Source organism: Ictalurus furcatus, chromosome 5 (genome assembly GCF_023375685.1).
Source record: "Ictalurus furcatus strain D&B chromosome 5, Billie_1.0, whole genome shotgun sequence".
NCBI lineage: Eukaryota > Metazoa > Chordata > Actinopteri > Siluriformes > Ictaluridae > Ictalurus > Ictalurus furcatus.
The window spans coordinates 28497106-28511075 of NC_071259.1; the positions used below are offsets into that span (position 1 = coordinate 28497106).

Genomic DNA, 13970 nt, shown 5'->3' on the forward strand with positions numbered 1-13970 from the left:
TACATGAAGACCTTTTCACTTTTTAATCTCTTTTTGTTATTCTTTCTTAGACACTTGTACACCTGCTCATTCGTTCAATTATCCCGTCAGCCAATCATGGGAAAAAGACCAGCTAACAATTTTCTTATTTGCAGCTGCACTATTTTGATGAGCTGGTACCCACTGTAGCTTCAGATGACAGGATGTTTTTGGCTGACCGGAGTGAAACTCTTCTGCTGATGTAGCCCATCCGCCGCAAGGGTCGACCTGATCAGCGTTTTGAGATGCTTTTCTGCTCACCACACTTGTGAAGTGTGGTTATTTGTGTCGCTGTAGTCTTCATGAAGCATGAACCAGTCTGACCATTTCCCTCTGTGCTGCCTCAGCCACAAAACCAAGCAACTCACTGGCCCTGTATAGTGTCAGCAGATGCTCACGAATGTTTTCGTTGCTATTGCAATTTGCTTCCCAGGCAACGGAGGGCTGTAAAACTTACAAACTGCACCTTTAATGTCCGTGTAAAACCAAATCTTCTTGCTGTTGTGATTTTTATCTATTCAGCTTGTACAGTTAGAGGGTAGAGAAGGATTTCATGGGACCGTTTTAATCATAGGCAAAGACAAACAACCACTGGTTTTAAATAAATAAATAAATAAATAAATAAATAAAGTGCATACTTTGTTGAGAAAAAGAGGAGCTGACCGAGTCGACTCTTATGAATGAACTGAGCCAAATGACCTGACTTGCTGAAAAGAGCTGGGGCTCTTATTACTAGAAACAATATTTGCTTAAAATTATGGGACTGAAATGTCTAATCATCTCGTCGTCGTCCCCCCCCCCCCCCCATTTCTACAGGACGGTGTCCAGCATCTGGGTGTTTTTTTTTTCTGTTGTAATGTAAAATTGTGGTATGTAATACAGTGCTCTGTTTACTTGATCATATGTTGGACATTAAAGGGGCCAGTAAACAAAAGGGCCTGAAGTTGGCCACGGAGGCAGCGGAAGTTGCTTCAAGATAGCTATGGATCAGGAGAGGAGAGCTGTGGGTGGGGTAGTGCTACCTGGACACAAGTCGGGGCTTGATCAACCCTGGCTGGATCGCCTGGGCAAGGGTGTCTGATGTTGAAAGACCCGAAACACCCGATGACCCCAGGAAACATCACTGATGACACATGGTCATGTATGCTAGAAGTGGTATGTAATACAGTGATCGATCTCCTTGATCATATGAGTTTTCAGCATGTGACCAAACTCTAACACGTGACTAGTTCCAGTGTTGGGAAAATAAGTATCAGCAATATAGCAAACATACATGTGTATATACTATATTACATCAGGGCCAACATTGCGAAAGAAGGACTTCTAGGTAGTTTAAACATGTCTCTCAGTTCTTCTCTAACACTTCTGTGGTTAAAGAAGTCCATTGTGCTGAATTGCCAAACTAAGTCATATGAGAGGGAGTCAGATGATGCCTGAAATTGCATCCTAAATCACACCCTATAGGACATGGAGTGCACTACATAGGGCGTTGAAGCCATTATTTCCTTGGCAGATATAAGCAGCAGGAGGAGGAGATCTAGACGCTTGGGGCTCCGGAAAGGTGATTAGATACGAAAGGTAAACTGTGAGAACTTTAGTGTTTTAATTTAAGGATCTACAGTGTTCACAATATTTTAACCACCTATTTCATAATGTAGTCAATGACACAACCTAGTTTTATTAAGTTTATACGTGAGGTCACATTCTGTGAAGAGATTTTGATATAATGTGCTACATGGCTGTCCTTTCGGAAAGACGACTTATACCGCATATGGTAGAGCAGTACGGAAATGCAGGTAAAGCTACGGCTAGGAGGCGATCTCAAAATGAACCGATTCTTCGATTCCAGGTGTTGGGAATAGCGATTTGACTCTCAGGCTTAAGAGTCGATTCAACACTATGAATTTAATTCCCGGACAGAAAACACAGTCACAAATGAAGCATTTTTTTATGGAAAAGATAGCTTATTGGGCGAGCTAGACTTGTTAGCTACATTTATCTTATGCCTCAGGTGCAAAAAGAGTCGTGTATCCAATTCCATTTGCGAGAGTCGAGTCTAAGGTATAGGAGTCAGTTCAGCACAGTGAGTATGATTCGGCTCAAGTTACAAATGAAGCATTATTATGGAAAGGATATTGAGTAAGCTAGCTAGACTAGTTGGGTACATTAGTCCCGTGACCCTCCGTGCAAAAAGAATCGATTCTCCAATTCCGTGTGTTCAAATAGAATCCAATTGAAATAGAGTCGACTCTGCGGCTTAGGAGTCGATTTAGCAGAGTGAGTTTGATTCGGCTCAAGTTCGCGCACTGAAAACGTATAAAAGTTCCTTTTAAAATGATGAGGGTGACTTATTTATTATTATTATCAGTTTATTACTATCTGTTATTATTATTGTAGTACTATGTCAACTCACTATTGTATATACAACCCCAATTCCAAAAAGGTTAGGACACTGTGCAACACTTACTTTTCCAGCCTTTCGTTGCCCCCGTCCCAAACTTTTTGAGACGTGTTGCGGCCATCAAATTCAAAATTACCTATTAAAAATTGTACATTTACTCGGTTTATTACGCTGTTTTTTTGCATGTACTGTGATTTCCTTTCCGGAATCGAGAAAGTGATTGTGTGAATCGACTCAATCGATTCCCAACAGCTGGAACTGGAACTTTTGTTTTGCTATGACCTCTTGCTAAAGTGAAACCGGAAAGCACCACGTTGCGGTGTTTGAGCTGGCTTATTCATTTTACTATCCTAGTTAGTCTAACTATAGTTGACAATTAAGTAAAATTTTTTTCCCCCAAAAAATAAACTGTCAAAATTCGCTGTTTTTCCAAGCGCTCGCCACGAATGTAGTAGTTTTCGCATATGCAAATCTCAATCCTATTGGGTCAATCTCAAATGTCCTGCCTAGTCCCTTGTTTAGTGCACTACATTAGTCATTGCCGTACTGTAAGCTTTAAGCCCCATTTAGTGCACTAGATGTCCAATATGAAGCCGTTGTAGATTGTAGGCGTTGCGAAGACGCATTGGTGTGACGCCAGGCTTACGCTAGCCAATCACAATCGACTGCGGACGATTGAGGAAGTATTCTCGACATTGTTTTGATTGTTTGTTTTGTGTCGCTGTACAAAAGCGGACTCGCCGGACAGTTTGTTTTCATCCACCTCTGACGAGCGAACTCTCAGGTAGGATTACTTTCTACATTTGTGTGACCTGAAATAAGTTTAGTCATTTTCTCAACTGTGTGAGCGGTTAATCTGCCAAATTCATATGCAGTCACCTAATTACTGTAAGCCTCGTTATGTTCAGCTTTATGTTATTCTTAATGTTCAGTAACAGCAGCTCAGAAAGTAGTTCCGGTCACCAGGCAAATCACAGGTCTATATTAATGCGCCTGTTATTGTTTCTATAGTAAGAGGTAATTCTGTATAATCTAAGAATAACAATACATAGTAATACGTGTTATTTAACAAAGAAAAACGTATAATCGTTGATATGGTGACGTTTTCTGTAAGGAGACGTTTATTTAAAATCTATGAAAGGCAGGGGCGTAAATGCGCGGTTTTCGGGTGAGCGTCCCTGGGAAATATTTTATGACGGTTCCAAAAGGTTATTCATGGATTAACACAACACAACCCACAATCCTTTGTGTAATTCTACACGTTAAATGCATGGAATACTTTCCATACCCGGTTACACTATGTTACGGAACAGGATGAGCCGCTTGTGGATTATAGCTTTTGTTTGAAAGGCAGCTAGTTACCCATCAGCTGATGAATTGCTGAAAGTTTGCTGTATGAGGAGAAAAACAAAAAGGCTTGATCTGGTTTTATAAGACAACATGTACATTTCTACCCATTACTAATGATGATGTAATCATTCTCAGTGTAACTGTGATAAGTAATTTATGGCAACATTATAAATATGGTCAGATTGCCCTGCTGACAAAAAATAAAATAAAAAAACACTCAGAGAATTTGTAACGGTTTTAATTGTTATAATGAATTGTATTGGTTTTAGTGGAAACTGTAATGGTCCCTGTGGGTCTCTGCTGGTCATTTGTTGCCTTCTATTAGTGGCACATTATGTCTAATGGATACCATTAAGGACCAATAATAGTAATGGTAATGGTTTTAATGGTTCGCTGATGGTTTGTAATGGTATTGTAGTGGAAACTATTAGAATTTATGTAACAGTTTCTGTTGTTTTTTTCAGCAAGGTGGTTGAGGGTTGATTCGACCTTAAATGTTCAAATCATCGATCCTACTACTCTTTGTCATCTACCACAAATGTGTGAACATGCTTACACTTATCAATATTCTACAGATCATGCAGTGATTTTATGTAGTATATTTCCTTGCAACCTCCACCCCAACCCCACACTCCTGAAATGTCATTCCTGGCTCTGCCCCCGATGGAAGGAGTCTCTAGTGTCAGTGCTTAATAACAGTCAGTACATTTTCTGCCACGGGAAAGTCTTCAGGACAGAAGACATTGCTCTTTCCAGTTTGTCGGTATCGTGACAAGCTGCATTTTTTTTTTGTCTTATTCATTTTAAGAACTATTTATAGCTGCTATGACGTAAGTGATAACAGGAATGTTGCACAACATGTTTTTAACTTAAGTTAAAAAGATGTGTCATTCAGTAATTAATTACAAATTGTAATTGTTAGGGAATTACTGCGGTATAAGAAGAATAAAACACGTTGGGAGATACTGTTATTGGAAAATAATCAACTTGGGGCGATAAAGTAACTCAGCTTTGCGTCAGACCACATCGCACCATCCTGTCATTGATTGTTTTCCTGTAACAACACACGGTGGTTGTTTTTATTCCTTGCATAAACAAACTATAAATTGAACTTTGTGAATTAGTTCACAACACAGTAGAATTCATCGTATCTTTTTTTCACAGACATGTCAGATGGGGATGGTGTGCTGTCCAGCAGCAGCTTTCTGTCCAGCGATGGGGGTAATTTGAGCTCACTTTGCCCGAATGGCTCGGAATGGATTTGGTACGAACTCGGAGAGTGCACTCAGGACGTCCGGGACATGATCAGCGTGGTCCTGGGTCTGCTGTCCATCGCCTGCTTCATTGTGTCCTCTTTCCCGTAAGTCCAGCCTGACTTTAACCTTCATCCACGCACTAAGTCCTGTTTGGATCACAATCTGTTAAAATACCTCCGCTTCATATTTCAGTTTATAGTGCTGTGAAAAAGTATTTGCCCCCATCCTGATGTGTTTTTGTGTATATCTCGTACTAAGTTGTTTCAGAAAATAAAACAAAGTTTTTAAATGATCTTTATTTATTTAAGCAAAAAGGTTATCCAATACCAATTGGGCCTGTGTTAAAATGTATTTACTCCCATAGTTACTAATTCCCAAAATCTATGAAACTACATTCATAATGGGGTTCAGCTGGACTAGATTTACTGATTACTGCAAACCCTGTTCAATCAAATCAACACTTAAATAGAACTTTTTCAACAGCATGAAGTTGGTTAAAAGGTCTTACCCAGTAACACAGTATGCCAAAGTTGAAAGAAATTCCAGAAACGATGAGGAAGAAGGTTCATCAGTCTGGGAAGGGTTACAAAGCTATTTAAAAGGCTTTGGGACTCCAAAGAACCACAGTGAGAGTTATGTCCATTATGTCCAAATGGAAAAACTTGGCACAGTAGTGAACCTTCCAAGAAGTGGCCGATCTTCCCAAATTCCTCACAGAGCACAGCGACGACTCATCCAGCAAGTCACACAAGGAGAGGTGAAAACCACTGCAAACCCAGAAGAACATTGAGGCTGGTCTGAATTTTGACAAAACACACCTTGATGGTCCTTAAACCTTTTGGGAGAATGTTCTGTGGACTGATGAGTTTAAAGCGGAACTGTTTAGAAGACAGGAGTCCCGTTATATCTGGCGTAAACCAAACACAGAATTCCACAAAAAGAACATTATACCTTCAGTCAAGCATGGTGGTGGCAGTGTGATGGTGTGGGGATGCTTTGCCGCTTCAGGGCCTGGGCAACTTGCAATAATTGAGGGAAAGGTGAATTCTGTTCTCTTCCAGAAACTCCTAAAGCAGAATATATGGTCTTCAGGCTGTAAGTTGAAACTCAAGTGCAACTGGATTATGCAGCAAGACAATTATCCAAAGCATAGGAGTAAGTCCTAGTCTTAGAAGTAAGTGAAAGACTGATCTCCAGTTAAAAGAAACATTTGGTTGCAGTTATTTCTGCTAAAGGTGGCACAACCAGATTTTAAATTTAAGGGAGCAATTAGTTGTTGTGTAACTTTTTTGCTTCAGTTGTTCCATTGTTTGTTTGTTGGTACAGTTACATAAGCGCCTTCATATATTCTGTTTAGACTTTAATAATTGGAGCAAGTAATATTTTTTTTATAATTTTTTTTTTTCTGTTGCAAGAAATTAAACAAAATGACTGAACTGACTGCTTTATACTGTTTTTGTTTGTTTTTTAGGCAGTACTACAGCTCATGTAAGACGGGGAATATGGACAGCGCTTTATCCATTTGGTTCCTGCTGTTGTGGCTTGGAGGTGACTCGTGTAATCTCGCAGGCTCTTTTTTAGCTGACCAGCTTCCTCTTCAGGTAAGAGACCGATACATACGAACGTCGGTATGCTCCGGGCCGATGAACAACTTTGATATGAGTGCTTTGCCTTTGGGGTTTGTTTGTTTTTTGGAGAATCTTGGGAAAATATTACGTGCAAACTTTGTTAGAAGTTAACGAATGAGCACTTTGCTTCTCTTTGTTAGTGGCACGATTTGCTGACCATCCTGATTTTCTGTTCCTCTTCTTATCTGTCCTACAGAAATACACCGCAGTGTACTACGTCCTGGCCGACCTTTTAATGTTAAGCATGTATACCTACTATAAGATGAAGCACAAGCTGGCTGGAAGTGAGTCGCTGTTATTCGTAACATTTTTAAAGCATGTTCAAAAGCATGTCTTTGGTTTAGTTAGCACAGTTGCACAGAGACTTTAAGGAAGTCCATCGTAATTATAGGAATCAGGTACAAGACATAAATACTGCTCTTATTATTATTATTATTATTATTATTATTATGATTATTATTATGTATGAATCAGAATTTGGGCGATGTCAGTCAATGCATGAGACCGATGCAAAATCAGTTCCAGTCCAGTGACAATATCTGCAAGCATTTCATTTATTAAATAAAAAAGGCTTTTCGGATTGTGTCTTGGTCTGAGAAAAGCTCCAGCGTGGGGAAATTTTGACATTATCTCTTATGTATAGTTCTGAGGACTATAAACTTTCTTGAAATATGTTTTCCTCTTGCATGTATAGTTTTAACAACCTGTTTACCTGGTTGAAAACCGAGGTCTCTACTGATGCTCAGTGTAGCAGAGAGCGTATCTCCATGGACCTTATGCAGATTCCTCTTTAACACGTGGGCCAAAAAGAGTGAAAAGCCGTGCCTATGCTGTAAGAATGTGTTGATGAGTGAAACTCTTTCTCTTGGTCGTGTAGATGGCAACAGAACAGTGCTGTATGCAGTCGGAGTGCTGTGTGAACTCGGGGTGTTTTCTTCTCTGCTGCAGTTCCCCGTCTCCCCTGTACACACACGTACCTCATCGAGTTTCAGGGGCCGAACGCTGCTGGCTGTGGATCAGCCGAACGCTGAGTTAAATTTAATACAGGTGAACGGAGGCAGCTTTGTGTATTTGATTATCGTTTGTTTTTGTGAAATTTCACCTTGTTTCAGTTTGTGTCGAGTCTCTATTGAAAAATGGTCTCAGTTCTGACGTGAGCTTGATGTTTATCTGGCAAAGCAGTCCATATTCTATTGACTTGTTTTGTTCTTCAGCCTTTCAGCACTAGGGAGATCATCGGCTTCACGTTCGGATCGATCTCCTCGCTGCTTTATCTCAGCTCCAGGCTGCCACAGATTTACACAAATGTAAGTAGTGCTGTTTGCGCAGGAGTTGTTGTTTAAGCCCAACCTCCTCAAGCATTAGTGTGTTCTGAGATGCTCTTCTGCTCACCATGGTTGTAAAGAGTGGTTACTTTAGTTACCATAGCTTTCCTGTCAGCTCAAACCAATCTGATCGTTCTCCTCTTGACCGGTATCGGCATGATTTTATGCATTGCGCTGCTGCCACATGATATGATTTGATACTTGTGTGAATATGCACGTGTACAGGTGTTTCTAGTAAAGTAAACGTAATAAGACAAAACACGATAGGTCATGTAAAAATGGCAAAATACCGGTCTGTTTTCCTCTTCATGATCTCACTACATAGTCTGTCCTAGCATGTTCAGTTTGCTATGTTCACTGAGTGTCAGTAGTATGAGGTTGTTTTCTAGGTACGTCACTTCACATACCTCACATTCAGCATGTTCTGAATGCCACCACTGGCATCTCTCGCCTTCACCCTTTCTCATCTGATCTCTCTTTTGAAAGTTTCGGAGGAAGTCAACAAAGGGCGTGTCAGTCTTTCTGTTCGCGCTGGTGATTCTGGGTAACGTCACGTACGGACTGAGCGTGTTGGTGAAGAACCCGGAGCGAGGACAGAGTGAGACCAGCTACATCGTCCACCACCTGCCCTGGCTCATCGGAAGTCTGGGAACACTTTTACTCGACCTGGTGGTATCCTTTCAGTCGCAGAAATAGAGAGACACATTTCCAGAATGTGTCCAAAGTCTGATTCCTGGTTCTGTTGTTTTTGTGGTGGCTTGAATTCGTGAAAACAACACATTTTAGGAAAACCTGACTCATTCTCAATCTCTTATCTGTTTGTCTTATCAGCACTATGGGCTGCACAAATGTGCTCTCTGACACATTTGTACCACTTTCACAGCCACCGTTTGTCTATTTGCTCTGTTTTTAAAGGGTTGTCAGGTATGTGTTACAATAGTAGCAGCAAGAAGGAGACCAAAATTCAAAATATGCAACTTTACATCCTGTACACTTCATTAAAAAGTCTAACAGCGTGACTACTACGGAAAAAATATACAGGGTGTCCCAAAAGTCTCCATACGTAGGGGACTGTGTACACCAGCACCATGTCGGTTGTGCCTTCGTCAGTGGATGTTCGTGAACGTCCAGTTCTTCGTTGGTCCTCAACACTTCCAGTCTTTTTGAATTTGTTAATAAGTTTGGAAGTTTTGAGAAAAGTGTCGAAACAAATAGTTCAACAAAACGAATGCTTCAAGTGGTTTCCCCAAATTCTTCAGTTTCAGAATTATTCAACCCCCTGAATAGAATCACTCACAACAGCACAAACATGCAAAACAGGTGTTGTTTCAAGCTAATCAAGGGCTTCATTAGTTGCACCAGGTGTGCTTGAGATGGAAAATACCTGAACTGGCTAGGGGTGGAAAATATATGATATAATTGAACTGGACAGAAAAGGAAGCTATCACTGGCTGCAACCAGATTTCTGAGAAGGCAGGTTGTGAAAAACCCTCGAGTGACTGCAGAAGACCTGCAGCAAGACTTGGGGGCAGCAGGCACTGAGGTTTCAGTGAGCACAGTAAGACGTGTACTAAATGCAGAAGATTTCCATGCCAGAACTCCAAGACGTACACCACTACTGACCCAAAAGCACAAGAAAAGTCGCTCAAAATCATATAAATAAGCCACAGAAGTTTTGGGATTCTGTTCTGTGGAGCAGTGAAACAAAACTGGAGCTTTTCAGCACGATAGATCAGCGGTATGTCTGAAAGAAGAAGAATGAAGAAAGCACACTCTGTTCACAGTTAAGCATGGTGGTGGCTCTGTGATGCTCTGGGGCTGTTTCGCATCCTGTGGAACTGGAAACCTGCAGTGTGTGGAAGGCAAGATGGATTCATTGAAGTATCAGGAAATTCTAGGAGAAAACCTCATGCCGTCTGTGAGGAAGCTGAAGCTTGGACATCATAGGACCTTCCAACAGTACAATGATCCCAAGCATACCTCAAATTCCACCAAGGTTTGATTGCAGAAGAAGTGCTGGAAGATTCTACAGGGCCATCACAGTCACCTGAATTGAACCCCATAGAAAATCTCTGGTGGGATTTGAAGAAGGCGGTTGCAGCACGCAAACACTGAACTGGAGACCATTGCTCATGAGGAATGGGTCAAGATTCCTCAGGAACGCTGCTGGAAGCTGGTGTCTGTCTATGCATCTCGCTTTGCAGCAGATCAACAGCAAAAGGGTGCTCTACTAAGTACTAAAGATGCTTCCCATGAAGGAGTTGAATAATTCTGAAACTGGAGAAGTCATTATCAATTGCATTTTCAGTTGAATTCAGGGAAACCACTTGAAGTATTCGTTGTGTTGAATTATTTCAGTTGCTTTTGTTTGATTTGTTCATTGCAAACAGTTGAAAGTCTGTAGGTTTTTGACAATAAACCTGATTTTCATTGGGGGTTGAATAATTTTGATTACAACTGTAGCTAACTGTGTGTTAACTCAGTCTACTGCCACTGTAAGGTGAAAAGATGCTGACCAGCAGGCCTCCTATCATACATTCTAAGAGAGAAGCCAGGGGCTAGTTAACATCTGTCTGCGGCTGCTTTTGGCCCTGCGGTCAAACTTTGGACACCCCTGTTTTAGGGCCACCAAACAGTCCTGCACAACATCATACATTCATACATCACACACTCATACTGTCATACACAGTTGAAATGTGTGTATCTCGTGCTCCTAACCCGCAGACCCGTGAAAGCAGTTCACCTTAAAACCAGCAACACTAAAATCCTGATAATGCACAAGCTCAAACAAAATGTATTCTGTCCCCCCAAGTGGTGCGGAGTGTTCTAGAAAGGCTTAACCTTTTGTTTTTCCCTCACAAGTACAGTATTTAATTTTGTCTGTCCTTCATTTTAAATAAACGGCCAACAAAAAGTGTTTGGAGAACATCACCAGCGTAGGTGGAAATGAGGTGGATGTTACTGATATTACAGGAAACATAATGACCAATGACTACTTATATTATATTATTGTATTACAGATGTTATTCTTATGATTTACATAGTACATACCGGATTAGAAGTTTTTTTTTTCTGCTCTCGAGTACATTGAGTTTGAACGCTGGTCGTGCACATTTTTTTAAACTGTTACTTTTTTTTATCATATGTGGTGGAGTAGGGAAAAATTTTTAAAAATTTTGTGTGGGCAGTGGTCACTTAGTGGTTAAGACATTGGACTACTAATTGCAAGGTTGTGAGTTCAAATTCCAGCACTACCAACCTGCCACTGCTGGGCCCTTCAGCAAGGCCCTTAACCCTCGGCTGCTCGGTTGTGTGAATGAGAGAAATGGAAGTCGCTCTGGATAAGGGCATCTGCCAAATGCCATAAATGTAAATAAATGAAAATGATAAAAGATAGGGTTACTCCAGGTAAAGGTTTAAAAAAAATAAATGAAACCAGGATTAGACAATGGTTTAAATACAATCCTGGTGATTTTAATAGTTTACAGATTAATGCACCTGGATTACTAGATAATAGACTTTGATTTAGTCCAGGAGAAAGCTACATCTTCGTTGCTGCAGCCCAGGTATAATCTATATGATTCTGTAATTACACAGGATGGAATATGACTTCAGTTGTTTTGGTGAAAATATTGACTAAAACAAGCAATGACCTGGAAACTCTATTGACGTGAGTTATCACTGTTTCATGTTTTTCTTGTTAAGAGCATTGAGCTTCATTCATTATTAAGCTATATTGTGTGTGTGTGTGTGTATATATGTATGTATGTGTGTGCGAGAGGATATTTTAAATTATAGTGTGTGCTCTATAATTCTTTTCCTTAACTCCTCATCCTCAGATATTGGTGCAGTTTATGATGTACAGTAAAGCTTCACAGAATAGAGGGGACACAGAGGAGACTACTGCTCTTCTGAATGCCTGAGTCTTCGTCCTCACGGGTGTGCTCAGACCTCGAGACCTTCAGGATGCTCGACTCTCATTCCCCTCACGTCACGTCTGAGCACAAACGACTGTCAAAAGCACTTTTCTTTTCTTTTTATTCCATTTTTTTTGTCCCCATTTATTTTGTATCAATAGTAGTTTTATATTCAATTCTTTTTGGATGATGTTCCAAGCGCTGCAATGTCTTCGTCAAGAGAAGACGCACAAGTCACACGGGCACTGATGAAGTGTTAAAGATCACGGATCTGTTTACAGGGTTTTGTTTTTAGGAATAAACCGTCTGAATTTGCTGTCAATGGTTTTTAAATCATGTGATGGCTATGATGCTGGCTGTCTTTGGGGTTTTTTGGTCAGTTGTTATTATGGGGATTTACAACCTTAAAATAATGTTTATTTTTTAAAATTAGTTTGATCTAGTTAAAAGTCATTTTACTTATTTTAAAGGCTGCATTAAAGATCTCGCATTCTGGGAGTACTTTATTTTATTTGTTTGATTAAAGGAATACTCTGCCCACACATTAAAAAAATAACCCTAATCTCTACCTACCACAGGCATTAATTTAAATCCCTGTACTGACAAAAGAAAGGGAGACATGACAACTTGTAATGAAAGTCTAAGGGCAGTTGTTGGGGCAGATGTTACATTTTGCACTGATGAATCAGTCAGTGGTATTTATATCTAAATCTGTTTAGTTCTTCCATTCTGAGATTTTTCAGAGGGAAATATTTGTGTTCATGCAATAAGCGATAACGGCGTTATCATGGGAATCTAATAACATATCGACGGCACAGATCTTTGGAAAAAAGCACACAAATTGAGTTCATTTTTACAGCGTTGGAAAGTTGGATGAACACAAATCATTTTCACTGTAATGATCTCTCATTTCAGTCTCATCTCAGGACCATGACCTTTTAAGGACCTTTAAGAGATGACTTCCCTTAGACTTCTGTAAGTTGTTGTTCACCAGGTTAACTTTTCTCAATCCAGTGAAACAAAAATGTGTCGAAATTATCTGGAATAATCACACATACTATATATGTGGTAAACAGAGCTCGGGTTTAAAAAAAAAAAAAAAAAAAGGAAAAAAAATGGTAGAATATTCCTTTAATCAAAGTTAAGTCCTTGTAATAGCTTCACTTTCATCAGGGTGACCTTACACATATAGGAAAAAACCTCTCATTGTGTCCTTCACATAGGTGTAAATTCATCACTGGGGCCTCATGGGTGCTGTACCATGAGTGTCACAACTGAAAAAAGTGCTCCTTATTTGCGGAAGTCTTTTTTACTCGGCATGATTCCTGTCACGGTTGCATGTTGTTCCTGGAAAAGGCACTCGTGTCGTTTCCCCTCATTAGCCGAGTCGCTGTCATTAGTCTCGTGTGAGTTAGGGGAACTGGGTTGGAATGTATGACCTTAAAAATGTCCCCCCCCTGCCCTCTGTGAGAGCCCACCCAGGCAGGAAGAGGGTCAGAACACTGTGTGTGTGTGGGTGTGTGTGTGTAGTGACAGTGAGGGAGTGCGAGCATGATTGTGTCGCTGTGATTGTGAAACTCCAGGATGGAGCGAGAAAGGCAGCAGGGCTCCACGAGACCGCAGGAAGTGTGCAAAGATAGTGATGGCTCATCCATCAGAAGCCTGAACTGGGGCTGTTTATAAATACTAAGCCACTGGGAATGTTCTAATGAGAGCCTCAAATCAGGCACTAAAGCCTTCACTTTCACTCTTTTAAACTAAATCCATGCATTTTCACTGGTGCAAATGTGCTATTAGATGTTCTCACGTTCTCTACATGTACACATGTTGACCAGAGTGAGATGGGTGCTAAGTTAAATACTTAAATCCATTAAATCTTAAGGTAAAGAGAAGCAAAGTTTATTAATTAAAAAATGTTTATAATCCTGTTTGATATTGTTTATGACGAATAATATTTGTATCAGTGTATCATTGTTATACAGATCATGTTAAACATCAATTAAACATTTCATAATAAAAAATAAATAAACCACTTGTTTTTTTGTGTATGTGTGTAGATGTGTACTGCATGTACT

At 40.2% G+C, this 13970-nt stretch overlaps 1 protein-coding gene across 3 annotated transcripts; it reads left to right on the top strand.

Annotated features, from left to right (window-relative positions):
• Positions 1 to 1421: 1421 nt before the first annotated feature.
• slc66a1 (solute carrier family 66 member 1) lies at positions 1422 to 13927 on the top strand. 3 transcript variants are annotated; one of them, XM_053625627.1, is made up of 9 exons: positions 1578 to 1596; positions 3152 to 3203; positions 4934 to 5129; positions 6497 to 6626; positions 6850 to 6937; positions 7531 to 7700; positions 7868 to 7960; positions 8465 to 8650; positions 11818 to 13927. In XM_053625627.1, exons 3-9 carry the CDS (start codon positions 4936 to 4938, stop codon positions 11899 to 11901), a joined length of 945 nt encoding a protein of 314 aa, XP_053481602.1. In that variant the 5' UTR covers positions 1578 to 1596; positions 3152 to 3203; positions 4934 to 4935; the 3' UTR covers positions 11902 to 13927. The 3 variants fall into 3 exon arrangements, with proteins under 3 accessions (XP_053481603.1, XP_053481602.1, XP_053481604.1); XM_053625628.1 differs by lacking the exon at positions 3152 to 3203 and having other exon boundaries at positions 1422 to 1596; XM_053625629.1 differs by lacking the exons at positions 1578 to 1596; positions 3152 to 3203 and adding an exon at positions 4607 to 4838.
• Positions 13928 to 13970: the final 43 nt, after the last annotated feature.

Excerpts from the sequence above, each read along its gene's own strand:
- slc66a1 (XM_053625628.1), top strand. The coding sequence starts at position 4,936 with ATGTCAGATGGGGATGGTGTGCTGTCCAGCAGCAGCTTTCTGTCCAGC. Across the intron at positions 5,130-6,496 it reads TTCATTGTGTCCTCTTTCCC|GCAGTACTACAGCTCATGTA; the intron begins GTAAGTCCAGCC and ends TTTGTTTTTTAG. Across the intron at positions 8,651-11,817 it reads CACTTTTACTCGACCTGGTG|ATATTGGTGCAGTTTATGAT; the intron begins GTATCCTTTCAG and ends CCTCATCCTCAG.